This window comes from Rhinatrema bivittatum, chromosome 3, assembly GCF_901001135.1.
Source record: "Rhinatrema bivittatum chromosome 3, aRhiBiv1.1, whole genome shotgun sequence".
In the NCBI taxonomy this organism is placed as follows: domain Eukaryota; kingdom Metazoa; phylum Chordata; class Amphibia; order Gymnophiona; family Rhinatrematidae; genus Rhinatrema; species Rhinatrema bivittatum.
In genome coordinates this window covers 422,231,294-422,256,913 of record NC_042617.1, presented here as the reverse complement: position 1 = coordinate 422,256,913, position 25,620 = coordinate 422,231,294, and the positions used below count along the sequence as shown (strand labels likewise).

Genomic DNA, 25,620 nt, shown 5'->3' with positions numbered 1-25,620 from the left:
TAGGTCTCACCCCCACAAGTCCCAACAGGTATGGGAGTTGGTCCTCCTGGGAGGAGTGCCAAATAAGTCACCGTGCAAGCCCATCCAGCCCATCCTGCCTTCTGGCCAGTGGAACTATCAAAGCCCAATGCTCGGGCCTGACATCCAACCCCATTTGCTGTCCACTGCAAGGTGTGACCCTAACTGCTAACTTCATTAAGGGCACCTTCCCACTTCTCATTTTCTCTCTTTCTCGACTCAGCCACCCCCACCATAGGGATCTCTTCATGAATGTGCTAGGATGCCACATACTGGCCATCACATGAGGAGTTCCCCCAAACAGGCTGTGCCACAAGCATTCATATTACCAAATATTCTCTATATAGCTTACAAAAACAGGTCATTGCCCATGTCTGACAAGTGTACCCTGTCCTGCACATACAGATATGCATAATGAACACTGACTCATTAATGTTGCAGGTGGAATCCATCCATCCTCTGTACTGCCTTTGTGACTTGATGGTTCAATTTGGCGCAATATTGCCCCTACCATCCACTACCCAATATTCGCTGTCAAAGAATAATCCAAGACTAACAGATCTTGGTGTTCAGCCACATCATAGCTATCCAGCTCAGGTCATCCCTAATGGTGTTCAGCAGGGTCAGACCTGTCCCATTCCCCAAGTCATTGCATCCCAGGTGGATAATGAGAAGGTCTGGTGGGGGTGATATAGCTTGCTTGGGTTGAAGGAAAGACTGTAGCTGATGCCAGTGCATGCCCCTTTGTCCCAGCCACCTGACCACCCAACCTTATTCTGATAGCCTAAGATCCAGGCAGAACTTCCCTTGAGCAGTGCTTCTACGGGCATGGACAATGAACGAGTGGCCGATAATCGGCGTGGAGCAACAATAAATAGTGGCTGGATGTAAGCAAGAAGAAAGTTTAGGCTTCTTCAGGAACCGCAATTTCCGCAAGCGCAGGGGGAACCATCATTGAGACAAATGTACAACATGTATACCCTAGATCGCTAGATGGCTGATATTGGAAGACCAGCTGTGGCTGCGCATGATGTTGCTCTGATATGGAATGAGTGAGTATCGAATCCCTTACTCTGAAACCCTGCTGCTGTCAAGGCCTTTTTGAACACAGCTGCAAACTGGTACCAATTTAAGGAGGATCTATCTCCGTGTATTAATTGTAGGCCATCCCTTTTCAGGGGTATGGCCATGGATGTCATCACAGCATAAACTGGACATGTTACTAAACTCGGGACTGCCATCAGCTTGATAACTTGACTCCTTGCTGCTTGATATGTCTTTGACGGTCTCAGACGCAATACCGTCTTGCCTCCTTCTAAGGTGACATTCAACTAATGTAGCCTTCTAACTTTCATGGTCCTGCATTATGGTGCAATGAACTCTCCGATGTACAATGCTCCAAAGAATGGCAAGGAGAAAGCAGCGTGGAAGAGCATGGACTCAAACCCATTGAAGGCCACACTGGGCAAGATGCTCCAAAGTCACAGCAGCAGTTTATGTGACAGAAGCCGCCATGTGTCGTGGTGGGGCACAGTCTCTGTGGCTCATCCCTGTATAATTCTTTTGACAGCAAAATATTGTACTTCTGGGCAACCATTTTTAAGCTTCATAAAGAATGACAATGCTACTAGGTATGAGCAGATCATGTTCCTGGATAGGCCTTGCTGTTTTTCCCTGCACTATACAGCTGATCAGAAGATTCTCCAGCACCCATCCAGCTGTGATTCTCCAGCACCCATCCAGCTGTGATTGCCCAGAAACACTGTCACCTTTTCAAAGTTCTGGACATATGCATCTTCACAGCATTTTACATGTTGTCTGGTTCTGATGGGCCATAACTGCACTGGGACCTCCTGTCCAACCTCATCTCCTTGTGGAGCCATCCTTCTGAATGTCAACTACTTGCAACAAGAGAGAGAATCTGCAATCTCATTGCATGTTCCAGTAATATGCTTTGCTCGTGCCATAATATTCCTGCACATACAACATTGAACAAGTTCCCTCAGCATTTCTGATACCAGGATGTATTTGGATGTCTGCTTGTTTATGGACTGCACTGTGGCCACATTGTCACATCAAAGGATTACTTGTCAGTGGCTCAGAGCTTCTCCCAATATGTGCACTGTAACCACAATAGGGAAGAGCTCAAGGAATTTGGTTTCTGGTTAGCCCCCTCTGCTCCCACTCTTCCAGCCAGTGGGCCTGTATACCATGACCCCTTAAAGTATACGCCAAATCCAATGCCTCCCAAAGCATCAGAGAGCAGCTGCTGGTTATTGCTGCTTACCAGCCAGGGTAACCATGCTGAGATGCCTTTGAAGTTCTTGAGGAATTTTTGCCAGATAGCCAAATCTTCCTTGAAGGGCTTACCAATATGCAAGTGGTGATACTCGTGAACCAGTCCGACCATGGTCCAAACTAAGTGGTGTAAGAAAACCCAGCCTATCTGTATAACCCGCACCACAAAGGCCCAGGCTTCCTATCAAGGAGCTCATGTGTCTCAGCATGACGTTTTTGCTATATAACACCAGATTTGACAGCTTATCTGCCAAAGGGACACTGAATCTTAGACTAAACCTCGGAACATATCAAAAAGCCTAGCACATTCAGTTGTTACCTCCTTTCTCAACAAATAGAAAGTCATCTAAGTAGTGCAGCAGGGATCTTAAGTTGGACACTTCCCCCGTGGCTGAGCATAGAATGAGTTGAATGTCTCCAACTACATATAGGATACTGAACAGCCCATTGGCAGAGACTTGTCATAGTAATATGCCCCATCAAAGTGAAACCCCAGCAGCAAAAAGTTACTTGGGTGTGTTGGCAACAACCAAAAAGCTGACTCTGTATCTGCTTTGGCCATGATGTTTTTCCATTCCTGAATGTTCAAGAATGTATGGAGACTATTGACCAATGGTTATGATCTTTCCGATTGTCTTTAAATGTGGCCAAAACCTCATTACTATGAATAGGCAAGGCCTCACTGCCAGATTTGAGCAATGCACTATGTTAGGCAGGAGTATCATTGTAGATCAGTTCAGAAGTATGTAACCTTGGAATTATTATTGATTCCATATTAAATGTTGTCCCTCAGATTAAATAATTGGTGCGAACAAGCATTTTTCAAACTTAAGAAGTTGATACCTCTAAAATCATTGTTAACCAAGTAGTTGTTTCACTTGGTTTTGCAGTCGCTTATCTTTAGGCAGATAGACTACTGCAATAGTCTGTATATTGGGTTGCCCAAAAAGCATTTGCATGATGTGCAGCTAGTCCAGCATGCGGCTGCAAGTATATTAAGCAGAGTTAGTCATAGAGAACATAGAAGTCCAGTACTCTTGGAATTGCACTAGCTTCCATTAAGTCAAAGAGTACAATTAAAAATAGTTGTGTTAGTATACAAAATGTTATATAGAGATAAACCCCGCAGTGTAGTGAAGACATTGAAAACTCTGTGAAGAATGCAATAGAGGTCCATATTCAAAAGCCATTTAGTCAGATAACTCACAAGATATCCATCTAAGGGGCTTTTCGCGTGCGATAGGATGCTAATTAGCTGGAGGGGAGGAGTCGGGGTGGGAAGGGGAGGAGTCAGGGTTGGGAGGGGGAGGAGTCATCTGAGGCACCGTTGCCGACGATAATGTGAGGAACATTAACACCAGCAGTAGCACGGCGAAATGCACCAACTTTCACAGTGGCGCTATTTGCACGAAAGGCAAAATCACTTCGCCGTGGTGTGAACGGCTGCAGCCTTTTGCAGGCCCACCCCCCTTTGCCCCACCCCCTTTTTCACTGGATTCATCATTCTGTGAACAATGATGAATCCAGGCCTAAATGGGTTATACAGCATATTGTGCATGTTATCCAGCTAAATTATAGCCAGATAAGTTGGTATCTGGCTATAATTTAGCCAAATTCAAAAGGGGCATTTTGTGGGCATTCCAGGGAGGGATCCTCTTATTTGGCTAATTTAACTGAATATCGTGTATATCCAGCTAAGTTAACCGTATAACTTTAGACCTGCTCAGAAGCAGGTCTAAAGTTATTTGGCCTAGGGTGGCCATATAACTTTAGACATAACTGGATATATTAAAAAAAGAATATATCCGATTAAGTAAGGTTCCATTTAAAATAAAAAAGAAACCCTCACATCATGATCTGTCCCATGCCTCCCTCCCACCTGAGTTGCAAAGGCCCTACAGGGCCAAACTTGCTCCTCCCCCCCAAAAAAAATGGCTCATTTAATGTTAACAAATAATTATTGGGGCTGGGAGTACCCCTCACCCACCCCATGCTCCTGCTTCCCCTCATACTTAAAAAATTAAATCTCACGGGCTCCAGATTCCCCCCAATGCCCACCCAAACCTTTTCCCTTCTATCCCACCTCCCCCACCCCACACCTTTATTTGAAGTTGGCCTTCAGGATCGCTGTAGCTTCCTACTATGATCCAAGACCTGTGCTTCTGCTGATGCTTCTGCTCTTGCTAGGCAACTACGATGGAGGCATACTGAGCTAGAGAATGCAATTATCTTTGAATCAAATTTAAAGACTTGAGGTTGTTCAAAGAATGTTTTTCCTGTGAGCACCCCAAACTGTCTTTAAATCCAGCTCCCCAAAGCATGGAGTTATCAGGTTATAGAAGGCTTACCCACAATAAAGGTCTCCAGATGGATGGAGTCAGTAAAAATGTACTTATTACCCTGAAAGGTTTCCAGACATTTGCATGAGAATTTTAAGAAAAATGATGCCCCCCTAAGAAAATTATCCTACATATTTGGTTTTCCCAGGAAACATCAGGAAATATCTGCACGTTTTGTCCACATAGCTGTATCCTTATATTTACTACATGACCTTAACATTAACTCTTTATCCATATCTAACACAAAGGTGACTATCAAAGTAGCTCAGGTGGCAATATTGTCTTGAGAATCCTGAACAAAGGCTATAAGGTTAGAACTATCAAAAGAAGTCAAAATATCCATATTACCTTCTTTTTTACCTTCTTTTCTAAACTCAGGAAAATAAGAACATTTTGATAAAGTTTTAGTTTTGTCTGATAAGATTTGTAAAATCTCAATTATATATTTTTTTTTAATAATTAAATGGAAGAAATTTACCTAGATTTAGGGAAATTTAATATACAAAGTTCTTTGGCTCATATATTATTCTCAAAAGATTCTAGCTTATTATTTATAATTAAACAATCCTTCATATTTGCCATCAATGAAGATAGATGATTAGTCACTCAGTTAAGAGTAGAAACAGACTGCTTTTCAAGATTTTTAATTCTGTTCTCAAGATCTGATCATTTAGAAACTGTGTCTCTGGCATAAGCACACAATCAAGGCTAAAGAAGTCACAGTCTGGGTCACCACTCGCCATGGTAACCACTTTGGGCTCAATAGTACGCTCTCTTGCCCCTAAAACACCTAGGTCAGATGGAGAATTCACCACAGCCAGCATAGGAATTGCCTCTCTGATATTAATTATTCCTGGAGATACTTGGTCAGAGTTAATTACATCCATAACCACAATCTCTGGGAAAGACAAGGGAATATCAGGAAGTTGGAATTGTCCATTTTCTGCTTTCCCATTTAGACCTACTCCATTAAGACAAACCAACGGTCTAGTGGTATGATCATTCTCAACAATCCCTAAAGAACTGGAGGGGTGGAGGGATAGGAGCTCTGGAACAAAGATATCTCACCTGTAGTCTCCTGTATTTCTGACTCAAAAAGAGCAGCAGGATGAATCAGATGTTCAGCAAGAGGGCCTGGGACTGGAGTAGAGGCTGCTAGAAAATGCAGGTGTTCTCCCTTTTTTTTTTTTTCTCTATACTGGTAAAATCAGATGGTATCCTAGGGATGCACCCCTTCGGTGTTGAGCTTCAGTGCACAGGTGGCAGCAAATCGCAGGGCGTCTGCTTAAATGTTGTTCAACCCAGGCTCAAAGTCCTTAAATTCCAGGCTGCCTGAATCACGGCCTAATGGGTATGGCACAGACCAAGGGATCGCTCAGCAGGCTGTGGTAAGCTCCTACTCTATTTGATTTTAGCATACTTTTTAGAACATAGGCAATAGAAATAACCAGATATGCCTGCCTCTCTTTAAATTAATAGAAGTAATACAATGAACTTACAAAAAATTCTGCAAATTATGGGGTAGATTTTCAAAGGGGTACACGTATAATATACGCGCGTACCCCCCGAAAACCTACCCCAAAACCCCCTGCGTGCGCCAAGCCTATTTTGCATAGGTTCGGCGGTGCGCGCAAGCCCCGGGACGTGCAAAAGTCCCGGGGCTTGCAAAAAGGGGCAGTCGGAGGCATGGCCAGGGGGCGTGGTTAGGGATTGGGGGCGTGCCTGGGGGCATGTGGGCGGTCCGGGGGCGTGTCCAAGTGCCCCGACACAGCGGCCTGTGTCGGGGCCTGCCACGCCAGCGCGCGTAAGTTACTACTGCCTGGAGGCAGTAGTAACTTCTCCGATAAAGGTAGGAGGGGTCTAGATAGGGCTGGGGGGTGGTTTAGGTAGGGGAAGGGGAAGGAAGGTGCGGGGGGGGGGTAGGAAAAAAGTTCCCTCTGAGGCCGCTCCGATTTCGGAGCGGCCTCGGAGGGAACGGGCAGCGCGCGAAGGGCTCGGCGCGCGCAAGTTGCAGAAATGTGCACCCCCTTGCGCGCGCCGACCCCAGATTTTATAAGATACGTGCATATCTTATAAAATCCAGCGTACTTTTGTTCGCGCCTGGTGCGTGAACAAAAGTACGCGCGCGCGTATGTTTTTAAAATCTGCTTCTAAATCTATGCAATGATGATCCAGAGAGCTCTGTTTCTATATATGGCAAGGGTGGCCATCTATGGCCAGGATTCATCATTCCGTGTGGAATGATGAACCCTGTGCTACAGGGGAGTGGGGGGGGGGGGGACAAATCAGGGGGCGGTCGGGTGATAGCCTGCAGCTGGCCGCACCATGGTGGTGCAATTTCGCTTGCCACGGTGCGGCCTGCTGCAGGCTATCGCGAGCAGAGCGCCACCGTAAAAAGTGGTGCTATTCCCCACGCTACTGCCGGCAATAATTTTTGAAACATTATCGCCGGCAGCGGTACCACCGCCACTTAGCATAATTCCCTCTCTAACTCCGTCCCGACTCCTCCCCTTCCCCTATTTTAAATCTTATTGCCGCAATAAGGGCCTATCACGGATTGGAAAATAACCCTGTGTGGTTTTTGAGAGTCACAAACAGGCCTGATTTTCAAGATATCCACAATGAATATGCATGAGATAGATTTGCATACAATGGAGGCAGTGCATACAAATCTTTCTCATTCCTATTCAGTGTGGATATCCTGAAAACCTGGACTGTTTGTGGTTCTTCAGGACTGGGATTGAACACTCCTGATACATGGTATTATATCAAACACTAATTCTGCAGCAGTACCTAAGCAGCGTTTAAGGTATAATATAAAAATAATCAAAGAACAAAAGTTATTGATGCCTATTAAGTGTTCACTCTTCCTTTATACATCCTCTGTTATTGACTTATTTAACTATTGCAATTATAAACAAATATAATATTGGGCTATGTGTTATGAATCAAGAAGTGCTAAAGAAAGTTTTTCAACAGAAAATTAAATATATGAACACATAATTATAATTCAGATTGAAAGCAAATGTCCTACAATCATATTTTAGAGTAGTTTACTTACTATTTTCATATTTCATTTATTGCATGTAATAAACAGTACCCATAGCTTACTGCAGTGTCTGATGGCTCATGCAACAATTGTTTTTTCCAATATTTTATGTATTTAGATGACAGCATATGACAATACATTTTTTTTCCTGTATGACCAAACTAGGCAATCCTGTTCTCAGAGATGAGAAATAGCCATATAACATTTACTTTGATTTTCTAATAGATTATTTTGTCTTTTTTCTTGGCCGAGAAGTTTTCTCTTGCTCCTTTGGGATTCTAGCTCAGTTGGAACCAAGGCTAGACTACGTGTTCCATGAGCCTTCATTTTCAATTATTCTGGGATTATTTCTTCTATTTTATATTTCCCCTCCCTCAATGTAACTAGTCTGGTAATTGAAGAAACATTCTGGATCAGGGTCCATGAACCAAAATTGCTTCCAGAACACTGCAAACCTAAATTTTGAATTCAGCCACTTGATAATACCTATGAATTCTTCCCCCCAGGTTATGTAAACATTGTTTCTGCAGTATCCTCAGCCCCTTCCTCTACCTAGGGAGTGGAAGTCTCAACTCCTTCAGCAGGGCAGAGCACTGCTACCAATCCACAGGCCTGGCCCTAAATGGATGATTTCATTTAAAAATAATTATACAAAAACACAATAGTAAGAAAATATTATATTTTTCTATTTCTATACATACAAGTATTAGAAATTCAATTAAGTTTTAATAACCACTTTTAATCTTATTTAATTGTGTATGTCATATAAATCATGCTAAGAAAGGAATAAAACTTACAGACAGAATTTTTATGGTTGCTGTCCTTGCTAGGTAACATCTTGACGCCTCTTGACTTTAGTTCAATGGCCTTTTTCACTAGAAAGAACAAAAGAAAAACTATTTAATAGCAAGTAATTTGTTATAAAGGTTAAAATGCCATCGCTATTGCATTTTCTAACAATTACAGATGTAGAGATAGATAGATGCAGTAGATGGAAAGGTAGTTTACTATATTACATAGTGGTGTTTATTTGTTTCCACTTATATGTTTTTAATCAGAGAGCTATCCAGTTCACAGCATAGCAATAAACATTTATCATTTTAAATTCCATAAGTAATACATCTACATCACATAATAACATTAATGTCATATGAATCTAAAATATGATAAACATACATCAGCATAATAAAGACAAACAATAAAATTAAAAAGCATAACATCTAACCATCACCATAAAACAAAGCACAATAGAAGGCTAATCTCCTACTTGGATACAATGGAATAAATGTAATCTCATCACTAAAACTTTTTTACTTTATATCCCATCTATTTCCTGTACATTATACATTAACTTTTAGGATCACAACAGAGACTAAATATAGTCAAAATATATCATACATGCACTAAAAAATAGACCATCCCTTATCATGACATTTCACCTTTGCAGCTTCAAGTAAAATTTTAATTAGCCACTCCCTATGCCCCCAAATCCATTATACATGACACTTCTCATTACAATTCCAAAAATAGGACTTATAAACAACGATTCCCTCCTCCTCAAGATCACTTAATATTTAATAAATTGATCTGAAATAATTTTAATCAAAAAGCAAATGTAAAAAGAGTTTCAATTTTTTAAAGGTATAGTCCTTCACTTTCCGAGCAGGGCTTGGTTAGGTGTTCTGGTATAATACAGGAAAAATCCCCTCTGCTAGTTCCTATCAGTCTCATCTCTGCTGGAGATGGCATATACAATGGAATTTCACTAGCAGAATCTAGTTGCCTCACGGACACATTCTACTGCACATGGTCTTTTAAATATTGTGGGGATTTACTATGTATGATTTTAAAAGTTAACAATAACTGCTTATCAATATAAGTTTAATTCTGATTTATTTATGTTGGCTGTATGTAACAAAATGTAGGTCACAAAACAAAATGTTTAAATATTAGATCATATTTAGACAAAATGTTTTAATGTCTGAGAAAATAAAAGACCTATATCAAGGACTAAATATGTCTTAAGAATTATTAGTAGGGAGGCACATTTGTTTCAAAACAAAATGAAAAAGACAAAATTTTGATTTGTTTTAATTCATTAGTTACAAAATAAAAAAAGAGCTGCAAAAGAAAAATGTTTCATTTATTTTTTTTTTTTTGTTGCCATTAAAGTCTATGGGGGAAGCATAAAGCAATGCATAATGGGGCAGATTTTTAAAGGAGCATGTGCGGGGGACATTTGTGCGTGCTACCTGGCGCACAGAAATGTACACCCGATTTTATAACATGTGCGTGCTGCCGCGTGCATGTTATAAAATTTGGGGTCGGCGTGTACAAGGGGGTGCACACTTGTGCACCTTGCACGTGTCGAGCCCCAAGGGAGGCCCGATGGCTTTCCCCGTTCCCTCTGAGGCCGCTCTGAAATCGGAGCAGCCTCGGAGGGAAATTTCCTTTTGCTCCCTCCTCCTTCCCCTCCCTTCCCCTATCTAACCTACCCCCCCAGCCCTACCTAAATCCCCCCCCACCTTTGTTCTCTAAGGTACGCCTGCCCGAGGCAGGCGTAACTTGCGCGTACCGGCCGGCCGCCAGTGCGCCGTCCCCCAGCATGGCCGCTGTGCCAGAGGACTCAGGACCGCCCCGGGACATACGCACATCCCGGGGCTTGTGCGCACCACCGAACCAATGCAAAATAGGCTCAGCACGTGCAGGAGGGTTTTTAAAGGGATACGCACATATATTACGTGTGTAACCCTTTGAAAGTCTACCCCAATATATATATATATTTTTTTTTTACTTACTATAAGACAACCTGCAGCTAGTGAAAGATGTGGCAATGAGTAGGACAATCACTTACAAGCAGTTGTTTAACCATCCTACCCTGACTTGTCTCTTCCTTTTTTTTTTTTTCAGTTTAATGTTTATGCTTGAATATCCACCAGCTGTGTAACTAATTTCAGAGAGACAAAGCACTGGATGTAAAGTTATTTGCTTCTCAGTTGAGAGTTCCAGGAACAGTTTATAAAAGATAATTGAGAAAAAGTGTTATACCAGCCTATTCATTGTATTTCTGTGCTGCTGCTTAGTAGTATGCCTTGTAGTTCTACTGAAAGCTGTAAGCTGATATTTTTAGTGTGTTGCAGTATATCAGAAGGGCGAATGGCAGAAGAGTCAGACTACTGTAGTATGTGTCTTTAGGAAAGGTACCCTGTCTGACAGAGAATGTGTTTTTATTGTTTGTTGGGTACTGTGACAGTTTGTTCTCCTGTGGAAAGGAGATAGTGTGATACACGGAACATGGAATACAGAGTCTAATTTAGTCAATACTTCTGTTTCTGAGAATAATTACTATGTGTGTGTTCATTCAATGTAGTACATATGCTACACAAACATAATAGAGATGGGGAGATGAGAGTCAGAGTGGAAAGAAGGGGACTCGACGATTGCTACAACAATGGGTCAAGGGGTCTAGTCAAATTATTATTTGGGCTTTAAGAAGAGTCAGAGGAGGTTAGGTGATGTTGAGCAGGTTTTGCATTTGGTTCCCCTTATTAATAATTGGACTATTTCTTGATTGGTTTTTTCCTGTTTTCTTTTGAATGCTTGGTATATGCAGAACACATTTTTAGAAATTCATGATTTCATTTTAGAAGAAGGAACAGTAATTGTTCATATTACTAAAACCTGGATGCTGGTAAAGGGTAGGGTTGTTTTGTCTCAGATTTACCCTGTTGGCTATGACTGCTTGGTATGCTTTTTATTTATGATTAAAAGGGTCATTCATCAAAGTGTGTTATGGTGTTAATGCCCATGATAGTTATCACAGTGCACAGTACAAATGCAAATTTGTCAAATTTATTCAAAGGGGCGTGTCTGGGGGAAGGGTTTGGGCGGGATTAATGAATATGAGAGGCATTATTGCGCAGTGTGATACGCTATTGCACATTTTTTAACACCAGAAATAATTGCAGCTTTTTTTTGGTGTTAAGCTGTGCGATTTGCCCAAAACATAATGCAATTTGCGATAAATATTAGTGATGTGCAAAGCCCGAACCTTTCAGTTTGGGCTTTGTTTTCAGTCTACCGCAGGAAATTTCATATTTCCTGCGGTTCAGGCCTTTGTAATTTGGGGGACCTGAATTTCAGGTAAGTGTGCACTAACCCGAAAACCGCATTTTCCCAAAATTTCTGGAAAATTTGGTTCGGTTTTCAGGTTCCCCGAACCAGGACAAATTAGGCCTCAGTGTAAGCCACAGCGCAGACCCAGACTCAAAGCCACAGCAAAGTGGCTGTGTCATGATGCCTGGGCCTCAATACAGACCATGGCTCAATGCCGTGATTGGGCCCAGAGGTTAAGTCCCAATGCCTAGGCCTAGGTCTAGGCCAGAGCTGGGTCCAAGGTCTGATGCCGCATTCCAGCCTGACAATCTACTCTCACTACCCGCTGAGTGTAAATGTAAGAGACTTACATTTATAGAATTGAACAAGAGTGATAGAAATTGTGGGTAGAAATATTTTCTTTCCAAAACAAGTTGGTATGGAGAAAGAATATTTTTAATAACATATTATCTCAAAGATTTGTTAGGATAAAGAAATATCAACCATATCAATGGAGTGAAAGCGTCACCTACAAGCTGTTGAAAGATTTTAAGGTTTTGCATATTGAAACTAAAGGGTTATTATAAAACATTTTTTAAATAAAAAAAAAATTGTATAAAAATTAATAAAGATAGGCAGGAGGAGGGCTGGTTCATGATTACAAGCGAAAATATTACTGCAGACAAGACTATGGATTAGCAAGGTGCAGTAGGTGTATGAAACCATCCTCATCCCGCTTTCAATATTTTTTTGGGTACATATTTTGGGTTAATTTTTGGGTTAGAAGGTGAATAATAGGTAGGGAACAATAGGTGGTTGGTATTGTTGCATTCCAGCCTGAGGCAGAGTCCTTATGCTGGGGCCTCAGTCTGGTCCTAGGACCAATAACTGGGCCTAGCCTGGAAGCCAGGTCCCAAAGCCAGGGCCGTGGCCTAGGCGCTGACTCAGAGACCAGGTCTCACAGCTGCTCGCTTGTCATTCTCTTTTTCTCTTCCGACACTGTCCGCTGGAGTTGTGCTGAAGTTAATTAACTTTGGTACATTCACCCCAGTGGACCATGCCATTTTGATGTATGGCAATTCCATTGCCCCAGTGGCCTGTGTCAGAAGAGAAGAAGAGGACAATGAGGGTGCAGTTGTGAGGCCTGGGCTACGGGTCTGACCCTGAGCCTAGGTCTGGTCCTAGACCGAGACCTGGCTTCGGTACTGAGCTTCCAGGCCAGGCCCTGATATTGGGCCTAGGTCCAGGCTGAGTCCCCAGCATCGGGACCCTGCCTCTGGGCTGGGTCACAGCATTGGGCCTGGATCCAGGCTCTGGCCTAGGCTGAGTCCCAGATGTTTGGACCCTGAGTCCAGGTCAGGTTACAGCATCAGTCCTAGGTCTGGGTCAAGGCCCCAGTGTTGGGACCTATCCTCTGGGCTGGGTCATGTTGGCAGCCCTGGGTTCAGGCTACGGCCTAGGCCGAGGTTCAGGCATAAGTAGTTTGGGTCATGGCATGAAGCCTGTGTCTAGGCCGAGGCCTCAACATCAGGACATGGTTTCTGGCATAGATTATGGCAGTGGGCCTGGGCTATAGTCCAGGCTGAGGCTTAGGTGTTGGGACACAACCTCCAGGTCTGGTCATGGCAGCTGGTCTGGATCCAGACTCTAGCTTAGGCTGAGGCACAGGTGACAGGACCTGACCTCTGGGTTGGGTTGCAGCATCGGGCCTGGGTCTCAGCTGAGGCCCCTCCTTGCCATTGGATACTCGATGGATCATGTAAGACCTTTTTTGGGTCTCTGCCAAGGCCCTGGTATCAGGTTGGGACTAGGCTAACACCCCGGCATTGCACTCAGGCCTAGGCCACAGCCTCTTCTTTGGGCCTTGTCCTATGCTATAGGTGAGGCCCTGGCTTCAGGACTAGGTTTTGGTTGATGTGCCAGTGTCTCTCTAGTGCATAGGCCGCAACCCCTTCTTTGGGACTCGGCCTATGCTTTAGGTGAGGCCCCTGTCTCGGGCCTAGGCTTAGGACCGATGCATTTTGTTTTCAAATGAATTCAATTAATATGGTTCATTTCATTTGGGGGGCCCCCAATTCATTTCAGGTTCGTTCAAATAAAACAAATTTGCCTTATCCATCACATTTTTTAAATTAATTTGAAATGAATGCACATCCCTTTCATGCACTGCATTCCAATATTTAAAATTCAATATTGATATAAAATTCTTGTTTTGAACTGAATTGCATGAATTCTGGAACATGAATTCTGAGAATTAATAGTCACATAATGTATTAGCAAACACCTAAATGTTCAGAGTTTCTCATTTCGAGATTTTCACAAATTGTTTTTATTTTCTGGTCTATCTCAAACGTTTTCCTATACAGCTTAACAAAATATTTTCTAATGTATCTGTGGAGCACCTTTTGGCTCTCTACCATTTCAGGTTTTGTTGAAGATTTTGGGAGAAGAAGAATACAACAATTACTGCTGTATACAATAACTTTATTCTGGGAAATAATTACATGCAATGCACAAAGCCTAGAAACTTGTCTTCTCCTTGCTCAGGGAATCTTGACTACTCAAATTTACCATCACTGGAAGATATAGATTAAACCCAATTAGTGAGATTATAGCCTCTGGGACCTTATATCTTGGGCTATATGGATAACATATCTATGACTCACACACATGAATCTTGAATGCTTAATTCAATGGAAGAATCTTTAGGAACCAAATATGAATCTGCCAAGTATTAGAATTTAGGTTTTTGCACTCAGTTTTATAAGTTTACTTGTGTATGCTCAGTATGGGCAAAAATGATTACCTTCTATATTTCTAGTTGTTTATTATGTGCTGATATTAGACAAATTATCTCTTTAGTACAATTGCTTTCTTTAAACAATTCTTAGGCATTTGAACTATTTCATTCCTCCTCCATATGTGTTTTCCCTTTAAAAAATACGTATTATAAATACTGCAGCTGAAACTGAAACTTGCAATAAAGGAGTAGTAAAGGGCATATAAAATAGCTGAAGGCTAAACAAGAACCTGATTCCTTTGCCTTCAGGGTAATTGCAAGTGTTCTGAAATGGATGGACAGACAGCAGAAGTTTACCTCAGATGGAAAGAGGAACAGGCAAGAAAGCTAAAAGGTCTACTTTTAGGACATACCACATACTGACATAGGTAAAATGAACTGTATGTATAATTTAATAAACTAATAAAGTGAAGATATAAAATACGGGTTTTATATGGCCTTTTTAGGGTGCCATATCTTTTGGCATTTGCCATTGTGATTTAGTTTATTCCAGAAATATATGTACTTATTTGAGAAAGAGCATGTCAATACACCAAGAAATCTTAATCTGATATTGCATCTCAAGCATGTATAGGGAATCAGGTGCTTGATATACAAAAACACAAATTTATTCAATGTAAAATAAGTATGCAGGAAATATATCTTATTATTTTTCTTTTATACACAATTCTGCAACAATAAATACCTGTAACATCTGCCATATGCTATGGTCTCACTGTAATCTACCAATTGCTTTAATTTGATTAAGAATTTCTGTCTGTAAATATGTCTTGCATAAAAAAAAAATGTTGTATTGTGTTCAAATATCTGTTACCTCAAGTTTCATTTAAGAAAATGCACAGTCCCCTCTGCTGTATAGAATTGCTCATAATCAAATGAGAATCTAAGTATTGCTTCTTATTTGATGTACCAACAAGACATTTGCAGTTAGAGGCACAATGCGTTCATGTGTGCTCATATTGACAAAAAAAAAGAGGGAACTATTGTTTCCAAAGCTACAGGACTTGCCACTAACCAAATGGATAAACAAGAAAGCCAATCAGCCTTTCAAGCCTTCTTAGCCTAGAGGTGCCTTCGTTATAGGAAACCATTGATTTCTGCTTTTAAAGAGAACTCAAGAGTAGTAATAAACTTGAACAATAAACTATCCTTCAGTCTTTTCATTTCATTCCTTAGAGGATTTTCTCAAAGCAATTTGTATTGACATGTTTACCAAATGTAGACTTTAATACAGCCTGCCTTGTGTGCAATCCAATAATGAGAAAAGACAAAAAAGAAGGCATATTTGTTTTATCTATGCTAGTTTCATATTTGTAGTTTGAAGAAATGGTATATATTTGTTACATGGAAAATTAATTTATATCAATATTATGGGGCAATTTTTAAACTGTCTACTTTACTGTTAGGTCTGCAAGCACTTATCACATACGGATTTTGCACAAGATTTTCAAACTTGCCCACGGGTTTTAGCACTTGCTAGATGTACAGGAGGATTTTTCATGGAAAATAATGCCTGTAATTTTGGAAGTGCAATCCATATATTGGAATTTCCAGTTATGCCCAGAACATATTGCCAGGAACAACTCCCTCAAAAGTGGCTGAGTGCTTGCCTTGTGGAATACTTTGAGAATAAGTTTCAAACACTGTGTGCAGCGGCATATACATATGTATATGGCTATGAGCAGATCTACACTAGCATTTTATCACCTGTGAGGTGGATTCTAAAAGCCATGCATGAGCAAAAAACAGCTGTAAATGAAGCAGGGCCAGCATATGCATGCAACCAGTGTTACTTTATTATAGATTCTTGATAAGCTTAGGAGTCTGGGGGGGGGGGGGAGAGAGAGAGAGACTCTTTTTAAGGCTCAGCCTGACACTCAATATATGGACCATTGTAAGGGGGCACTTTGATTCAGGGTGAGTTTTAGGGAGGTGGGTTGGGGTTTGGGGGGGTGGTGTTACAGAAACATTCAGAAGTTTTCATTGTAAAATTGACATCAATAAAGAATTTTAGACCTCACAATCGATGACAATTCTAACAAGAGGTGCTGATTTGTACATTGTAGTCTCTGCTATCTGTTTGGTACAATTCAACTATTTGTCATCATTTATAAGGACTAAAATTATTTAACGATGTCAATACATCGAACAAACATGCATTTCAAAGCTATTTAAAAAATATACATGCATATATTTTACACATGAAAATAAATTAGGACTAACGTGAATATCTGGATATACATATGAGAGTTGGTGTATTTTAAAACATGCACATATCAAGGAAATTACCAGTTTTACCAATTAGTTCACCAGTTCGCTCAGTCCTTCTCCGTGTTATCAAGACCCTCCATGTTCTGCAGCCTGAACTCCCCCCAGTTCACCCAGATCTTCTACCCAGTTAGTAGTACACAATAAACAAGTTTAATAACATCTATGTAAAATAGCAGGTGTACATTAACATTAGTAAAATGGAAAATCTACATGCATAAGTATGTTTTAAAATAGCAAATTACACATGTAAATGTTGGCCCCACCCATTAACTACCTCCGTATTATTTATATATATATATATATATATATATATACACACACACACATACATGCACACAAAAGTGGAAATATGTGTGTATTTTCTACTTTTATAAAATACAGCATAAGTGACAAGAGGCTACTTATGTTCATACATAATTGATGGCGCCGGCCATCAATTGCTCCTACCATGTGAGAGGAGCCGACCAATGGCACCGGTAGCCCCTGTGACATCGTAAGGTCAAAGGGTCATCGGCACCATTTTGATTCATAGCAGGCCCGACAGCCCGACGGCCTGGAGGGAGAGATTGCTCGCAGATCCCCGCTGGACAACCAGGGCTTTTAGTAAGTCTTGGGGAAGGATCGGGATGGTGGAAAGGTTATAATACAGTAAATTTGAAGGGTTGGGGTGGTTTTTTTTCTGATTCTGATTTTTTTTTTTAATTCATTTTCCGGTTTTGGGTTTGGGTTCCAGCTTCGTTTTTGCTGAAAGACGATCCATGGGGAAACAAGTTTTCCCTCGAAGCGCTCGAAATGAAACCCAACCCAGAAAAAACGAAGCTCATCATTGCACACAGACACTCAGAAATACACGCACATGCACACAGGCTCTCAAACAGACATCCACAAGCTCTCACAGACATACACACACAGACTCACACAGAGATAAACACATGCTCTCACATAGACACACAGATGAACGCAGGGTCTCACACAGACAGACACATACAAGTTCTCAAAGAGACACACACACACATACACATGTACATAGCCTCTCTCATACACGCATGGCCTTCTATTCTCTTCGGGCTATGTTGGAATGAGCTCCACCATGGTCCGCTAACCTTCCTGCATTAGAGGGGGGAGAGCAGATGCTGTGCCACCTGTATAAAAAGTGGATGGGCACACACACACACATTAGAGGGAACACCTTATCCTCTCCTCATTTGTTGGTTACCCATGGCCTTCCTTTTTCTTTGGCTGCTGGTGGGTCGAGTTCAGCTGGTGGCCTGCAGTCTCTCCTGCATGGTATGCATACCCAGTCATGCCAGATCTGATTTTAGCCATCATACAATACCCAGAGAATATTTCAAACCTATACCAAATTGTATATAAACTTTATTAATTAATTCATATAATACTCACTCTATCTAGACAATAAAATCTATCTATTCCTCACATCCATTCTCATTCACACCATACTAAAAACATTTAAAATGTGAATATTTTAAACATTGTGACCCCAAAATACATTTCACCAATCCATTTTATATAATTTTATAATAAATATAAATTCACATAAATATAAAGGCAATTTATTTCATATATCTCTCCAAATTTCTTGCCGCTGTTTCCTTAATACTGCGGCCGCAAACCAATATTCGCTGCAGTCTGCTCACAACTGTCACTATCCAATTGTCCAACAAAAGATCTGTGTTTCTCCCCTTGCTCGGGGCTTCTTCAGGGACTCATTCAAAAAAGTCACTCAACAATCCATAACACACCTTTCTTCAGAGTTCTAAAAAAACCAAGAAAACTTCATAAAATTCTCCCAACATCCACAAAACTACACCAAAGCCATATCTAGATAGATACTAACCTATAGTACTGGAAACCAGTACTGAATATTCACCGACTTTATATCCTGATTAAAACTGCAATTTGCCAACTTCAACAACGCTTTTCAAAACATCATCTTCATCAATGTGAAATCTGCACGAGAATCTATGAATCAACAAACAAAGGCAGCTTATTAAGTATAAAAAACTTACCAAATAACACTGCTCTCGCTACCACCGCCATATCATCTACTTACTTCTAGTGGAACTGACGTCCTCACCAATGGAAATCACATGTTGTAGAGAGGTAGCCTAACCCAATAACCTATCACATATAAAAAGACCTTCAAATCAGCACCTAAAGCACTCAGCAATAAGAGAGGAATGATTGATCAATCATTAAATTGTATTTAACCATGAAGTTCGGTATAGAAAAATGCTAAATAAATAAATAAATAAATTAAATACTTAATCTACCTGTAATTAAACCTCATTCACAACCCAGACTATTTGAAAAAATGCATTCCATTCCATGGGTCCATTGAGACCTCCTGGACTGATTTTAGGGGATACTTTAAAATTATTAGTGCATGCATGGCCCCTAACTGGAACACTTCAGAATTTCAACTTAATTATAGTTTACATTATATCCATATAAACAAAATGCATCTTATGCAGAGGTATATTAGGTCATCTAGAGATTATAGGCTGAGAAACACTGTAGGTAATGCCACACAGGTAATTGGGCTTATATAAGGATTTTATGGAAATTTCCATAGTTAGAAGATAAGAACATAAAAACATAAGACATGCCATACTGAGTCAGACCAAGGGTGCCTCAAGCCCAGCATCATAGAAACATAGAAACATAGAAATGACGGCAGAAGAAGACCAAACGTCCCATTCAGTCAGCCCAGCAAGCTTTGCACTTTTTTTTCTCATACTTCTGTTAGTCTTGGCTCTTAGTAACCTTTTGGTTCTATTTCCCTTCCACCACCACCATTAATGCAGAAAGCAGTGTTGGAACTGCATCTAAGTGAATATCTAGCTTAATTAGTCAGGGGTAGTAACCGCCGCAATAAGCAAGCTACACCCATGCCTATCCGCTTACCCAGACTATGTAATTCAGTCCTTGTTGGTTGTTGTCTGTATATAGATCCACTTTTCTTCATTTCCCCTGCTGTTGAAGCAGAGAGTTATGCTGGATATGCATTGAAAGTGAAGTATCAGTCTTTCTCCCCTGCCGTTGAAGCAGAGAGCTATGCTGGATATGAATTGAAAGTGAAGTATCAGGCTTATTTGGTTTGGGGTAGTAACCGCCGTAACAAGCAAGCTACTCCCTGCTTTCTGAATGCAAATTCTTTTTTCCACATTTCCTCTTGCTGTTGAAGCTTAGAGCAATGTTGGAGTCGCATTAACCATGTGTATGTTTATTGAATAAGGGTACTGTCTCCAGGCAGTGGCCGTCATTCCCGCAAACCACCCACTCTTCATTCACGTCCTCTAGACTTTATGGATCCACAGTGTTTATCCCACACCCCTTTGAAGTGCTTCACAGTTCTGGTCTTCACCACTTCCTCCGGAAGGGCATTCTAGGCATCCACCACCCTCTCCGTGCAAGAAATACTTCCTGACATTGGCATCCTGTGTCCAAAATTGGCCAATCCAAGTCACAAGTACCTAACAAATACCTAAATATTAAATAGATCCCAAACTACTATTCCTTATTGATTAATAGCAATTTATGGACTTTTCCTCTAAGAACATAAGAACATGCATACTGGGTCAGACCAAGGGTCCATCAAGCCCAGCATCCTGTTTCCAACAGTGGCCAATCCAGGCCATATGAACCTGGCAAGTACCCAAAAACTAAGTCTATTCCATGTTACCATTGCTAGTAATAGCGGTGGTTATAATCTAAGTCAACTTAATTAATAGCAGGTAATAGACATCTCCTCCAAGAACTTATCCAATCCTTTTTTAAACACAGCAACACTAACTGCACTAACCACATCTTCTGGCAACAAATTCCAGAGTTTAATTGTGTGTTGAGTGAAAAAGAACTTTCTCAGATTATTTTTAAATGTGCCACATGCTAAATTAATGGAGTGCCCCCTAGTCTTTCTATTATCCGAAAGAGTAAAAAAATAATTCACATCTACCTGTTTTAGACCTCTCATAATTTTAAACACCTCTATCATATCCCCCCTCAGCCGTCTCTTCTCCAAGTTGAAAAGTCCTAACCTCTTTAGTCTTCCCTCATAGGGGAGCTGTTCCATTCCCTTTATCATTTTGGTCGCCATTCTCTGTACCTTCTCCATTGCAATTATATCTTTTTTGAGATGCGGCGACCAGAATTGTACACAGTATTCAAGGTGCGGTCTCACCATAGAGCGATACAGAGGCATTATGACATTTTCCGTTTTATTTACCATTCCCTTTCTAATAATTCCCAACATTCTGTTTGCTTTTTTGACTGCCGCAGCACACTGAGCCAACGATTTCAATGTGTTATCCACTATGACGCCTAGATCTCTTTCTTGAGTAGTAGCACCAAATATGGAACCTAACATTGTGTAACTATAGCATGGGTTATTTTTCCCTATATGCATCACCTTGCACTTGTCCACATTAAATTTCATCTGCCATTTTTAAACCCAGTTACACTAACTGCCATAGCCACATCTTCTGGCAATGAATTACAGAGTTTAACTATGCATTGAGTGAAAAAGAATTTTCTCTGATTTGTTTTAAATGAGCTACTTGAAACTTCCTGGAGTGCCCTCTAGGCCTTCTGTTATCTGAGAGAGTAAATAACGTATTTGCCTTAACCTTTCAATATTTTGTAGACCTCTATCATATCCCCTCTTAACCGTCTCTTCTCCAAGGTGAACAGCCCTATCCTCTTCAGCCTTTCCTCATATGGGAGTCATTATGCCCTTTATCATTTTTGCCATTCTTTCCTGCATATTTTCCAGTACAGCTATTATTCAAGGTGCAGTCTTACCATGGAGCGATAAAGAGGCATTATGACATCCACCATTTTATTTGCCATTCCCTTGCTAATAATTCATAATATTCTGTTTGCTTTTTTGACAGCCACAGCACACTGAGCTGGCGATTTCAATATGTCGCCTAGATCTCTTTCCTGGCTAGTAAATCCATAGATGGAACCTAACAACATATGACTACAACAAGGGTTATTTTTCACTTTGCACTTGTCAACATTAAATTTTATCTGTAGCTTGGAAGCCTAATCTACCAGTCTCACAAGGTCCTTCTGCAATTCATCACAATCCGCTTGAGATGTAACTACTCTTCATAATTTTGTGTCATCTGCAAATTTGATCACCTCACTCATTATACCCTTTTCCAGATCATTTATAAATATGTTAAAAATCACTGGATCAAGTACAGATCCCTAAGGCACTCCACTGTTTACCTTTTTCCACTGTGAAAACAGACCATTTAATCCTACTCTCTGTTTCCTGTCTTTTAACATGGTAACATAATAAATAATGGTAGATAAAGAATAACTAGTTCTATCCAGTCTGCCCAACAAGATATTTAAGGTTAAAATTAATGTAACAAGCTAATTATTGCATGATTTATCTTTAGGGTTGTAACTGTCATTTCATGCGTATTACCTCCATACAGAAATGTTACACCAAAATTACAAACAATTACCTTGTTTAAAATTTGGATCATTTCACAAAAAAAAAAAAAAAAAAAAGAAGCATTAAAATCCCCTAAGCAAAAAATCACACCCAAGATCTTCCACCTGCCTCCCTTCCTTTAACAAAGATTCATACTATCCAGGGCCTGCTTAGATCCTTCTGAGTGCTGTCTCCTCCTGTAAAACTTTAGGTCTGGGTCCTAAATGTCTGGCTATATTCCCCGGGCCCCTGTGATAGCCAATAATGTTCTTGCTGAAGTCAGGGTACTCTCTGGTCCCCATTTACCCCTTCTATTGGGAGAATCAGAAGTGATGTCCATTGCTCCTGCCTCCACTGAGTCCATTAAAATGAATGGAGCCAACCACCTAGAGCAGCGGTTCTCAACCGGTGGTCACGACACACTAGTGTGTCACCAAGCACCGGCAGGTGTGTCGTGGCTCCCGGTGTTCCACTGCCCCGCTTGTGCTTCCCTTCTCCCTAGGGGCGGGGCTGAAGAATAGAGAGACACTGCGTGCCACCGCTGGAGGCCAGGCTGGGGGGGGGGGGGGGGGGGGGCTGAAGAATGAAGAGATGCTGCTGCCAGCAGCTGAAGAGCAGAGAGACCCTGCACACCACAGGAAGTGCTGGAGAGACATTGTGCATCGCGGGAGGCAGCTGGAGAGACATTGCATGCTGCTGGAGGTCAGGCCAGAGGTGGCTGAGAAGCGGAGGCCAGGCTTATTGGGCCAAACAATGAGAAGAGGCTCCATGTGAGCTTGTGTGTGTGTGAGTGTTAGAATGGGGGGTGCATAGGTGAGAGCTTGTGTGCCTGTGATAGAATGGGTGCCTGGGTGCATGAGTGAGAGCGTGTGTGCCTGTGGTAAAATGGGTGCCTGGGTGCATGAGTGAGAGCTTGTGTGTGTATGGTAGAATGGGTGCCTGAGTGAGAGCTTGTATGTGTGTGGTAGAATAGGTGCCTGGGTACATGAGTGGGAGCTTTGTGTGTGTGGTAGAATGGGTACCTGGGTGCATGAGTGAGAGCTTTTTGTGTGTATCACCAGAGGCAGGCAGAGCTCCAGAATCTCAATGCATGGATGAGACGATGGAGTAAGGAAGAGGGATTCAGTTTTGTTAGGAACTGGGGAACCTTTTGGGGAAGGGGGAGTCTCTTCCAAAGGGATGGGCTCTACCTTAACCAAGGTGGAACCAGACTGCTGGCACTAACCTTTAAAAAGGAGATAGAGCCGTTTTTAAACTAGAACAAAGAGGAAAGCCGACAGTCGCTCAGCAGTGCATGGTTTGGAGAGAGGAATCTTCAAAGGATGCTAATGATGCATTAGAATTAGGGCATCCCGACAGTGAGGTTCCAATAATAAGAAAAATAGTCCAATTGCCTGTAACTAAAAACTCATTTGAGCTAAAAAATTCTAACTTATCCCTATCAATTAAAAAGCAGAATGAAAATACAAGCAAAAAACAAACTTTGAAATGTTTGTATGTTAACGCCAGAAGTCTAAGAAATACGATGGGAGAATTAGAATGTATAGCAGTGAATGATGACATAGACTTAATTGGCATCTCAGAGACATGGTGGAAGGAGGACAACCAATGGGACAGTGCTATACCGGGATACAAATTATATTGCAATAACAGAGAGGAGCACCCGGGAGGTGGTGTGCCACTTTATGTCCGGGATGGCATAGAGTTCAACAGGATAAACATCCTGCATGAGACTAAATGCACAATTGAATCTTTATGGGTAGAAATCCCTTGTGTGTCAGGGAAGACTATAGTGATAGGAGGTCACTACCATCCACCTGGTCAAGATGGTGAGACTGACAGTGATATGCTAAGAGAAATTAGGGAAGCTAACCAAATTGGTAGTGCGGTAATAATGGGAGACTTCAATTACCCCAATATTGACTGGGTAAATGTATCATCAGTACATGCTAGAGATATAAAGTTCCTGGATGGAATAAATGACATTTTTATGGAGCAATTGGTTCAGGAACTGACAAGAGAGGGAGCAATTTTAGATCTAATTCTCAGTGGAGCAAAGGATTTGGTGAGAGAGATAATGGTGGTGGGGCTGCTTGGCAATAGTGATCATAATATGATCAAATTTGAATTAATGACTGGAAGGGGGACAGTAAGCACATCCACAGCTATCATGCTAAACTTTCAAAAGGGAAACTTTGATAAAATGAGAAAAATTGTTAGAAAAAAACTGAAAAGAGCAGCTACAAAGGTAAAAAGTGTGCAAGAGGCGTGGTCATTGTTAAAAAAAATACCATCCTAGAAGCACAGTCCAGATGTATTCCACACATTAAAAAAGGTGGAAAGAAGACAAAATGATTACCAGCATGGTTAAAAGGGGAGGTGAAAGAAGCTATTATAGCCAAAAGATCTTCATTCAAAAATTGGAAGAAGTATCCAACAGAAGAAAATAGGATAATAGATTTAACTTGAAAAGGCTTATGCAAGACATTGATAAGACAGGCTAAGAGAGAATTTGAAAAGAAGTTGGCCGTAGAGGCAAAAACTCACAGTAAAAACTTTTTTAAAATATATCTGAAGCAGAAAACCTGTGAGGGAGCCAGTTGGACCGTTAGATGGTCAAGGGGTTAAAGGGGCACTTAGAGAAGATAAGGCCATCATGGAAAGATTAAATTATTTCTTTGCTTTGGTGTTTACTGAAGAGGGTGTTGGGGAGGTACCTGTACTGGAGAAGGTTTTCATGGGTAATGATTCAGATGGACTGAACCAAATCACGGTGATCCTAGAAGATGTGGTAGGCCTGATTGACAAAATGAAGAGTAGTAAATCACCTGGACCAGATGGTAGATACCCCAGAGTTCTGAAGGAACTAAAAAATGAAATTTCAGACATATTACTAAACATTTGTAACCTATCATTAATATCATCCATTGTACCTGAAGACAGGAGAATAGCTAATGTAACCCCAAAATTTAAAAATGGCTCCAGGAGTGATCCGGGAAACTACAGACAGGTGAGCCTGAATTCAGTGCCAGGAAAAATAGTGGAAAGTGTTCTAAACATCAAAATCACAGAACATATAGAAAGACATGGTTTAATGGAACAAAGTCAGCATGGCTTTACCCAATGCAAGTCTTGCCTCACAAATCTGCTTCACTTTTTTGAAGGAGTTAATAAACATGTAGATAAAGGTGAACCGGTAGATGTAGTGTACTTGGATTTTCAGAAGTCGTTTGACAAAGTTCCTCATGAGAGGCTTCTAGGAAAAGTAAAAAGTCAT

The 25,620-nt window shown here is 41.1% G+C and overlaps 1 protein-coding gene across 1 annotated transcript in view; it reads right to left on the bottom strand.

Annotated features, from left to right (window-relative positions):
- CSMD1 (CUB and Sushi multiple domains 1) overlaps positions 1-25,620 on the bottom strand; it is a 4,035,193-nt gene that overhangs the window by 2,097,963 nt on the left and 1,911,610 nt on the right. The window contains 1 exon segment of the mRNA XM_029596871.1: positions 8,502-8,579. Within this exon segment, the coding sequence (XP_029452731.1) occupies positions 8,502-8,579 (78 nt within the window).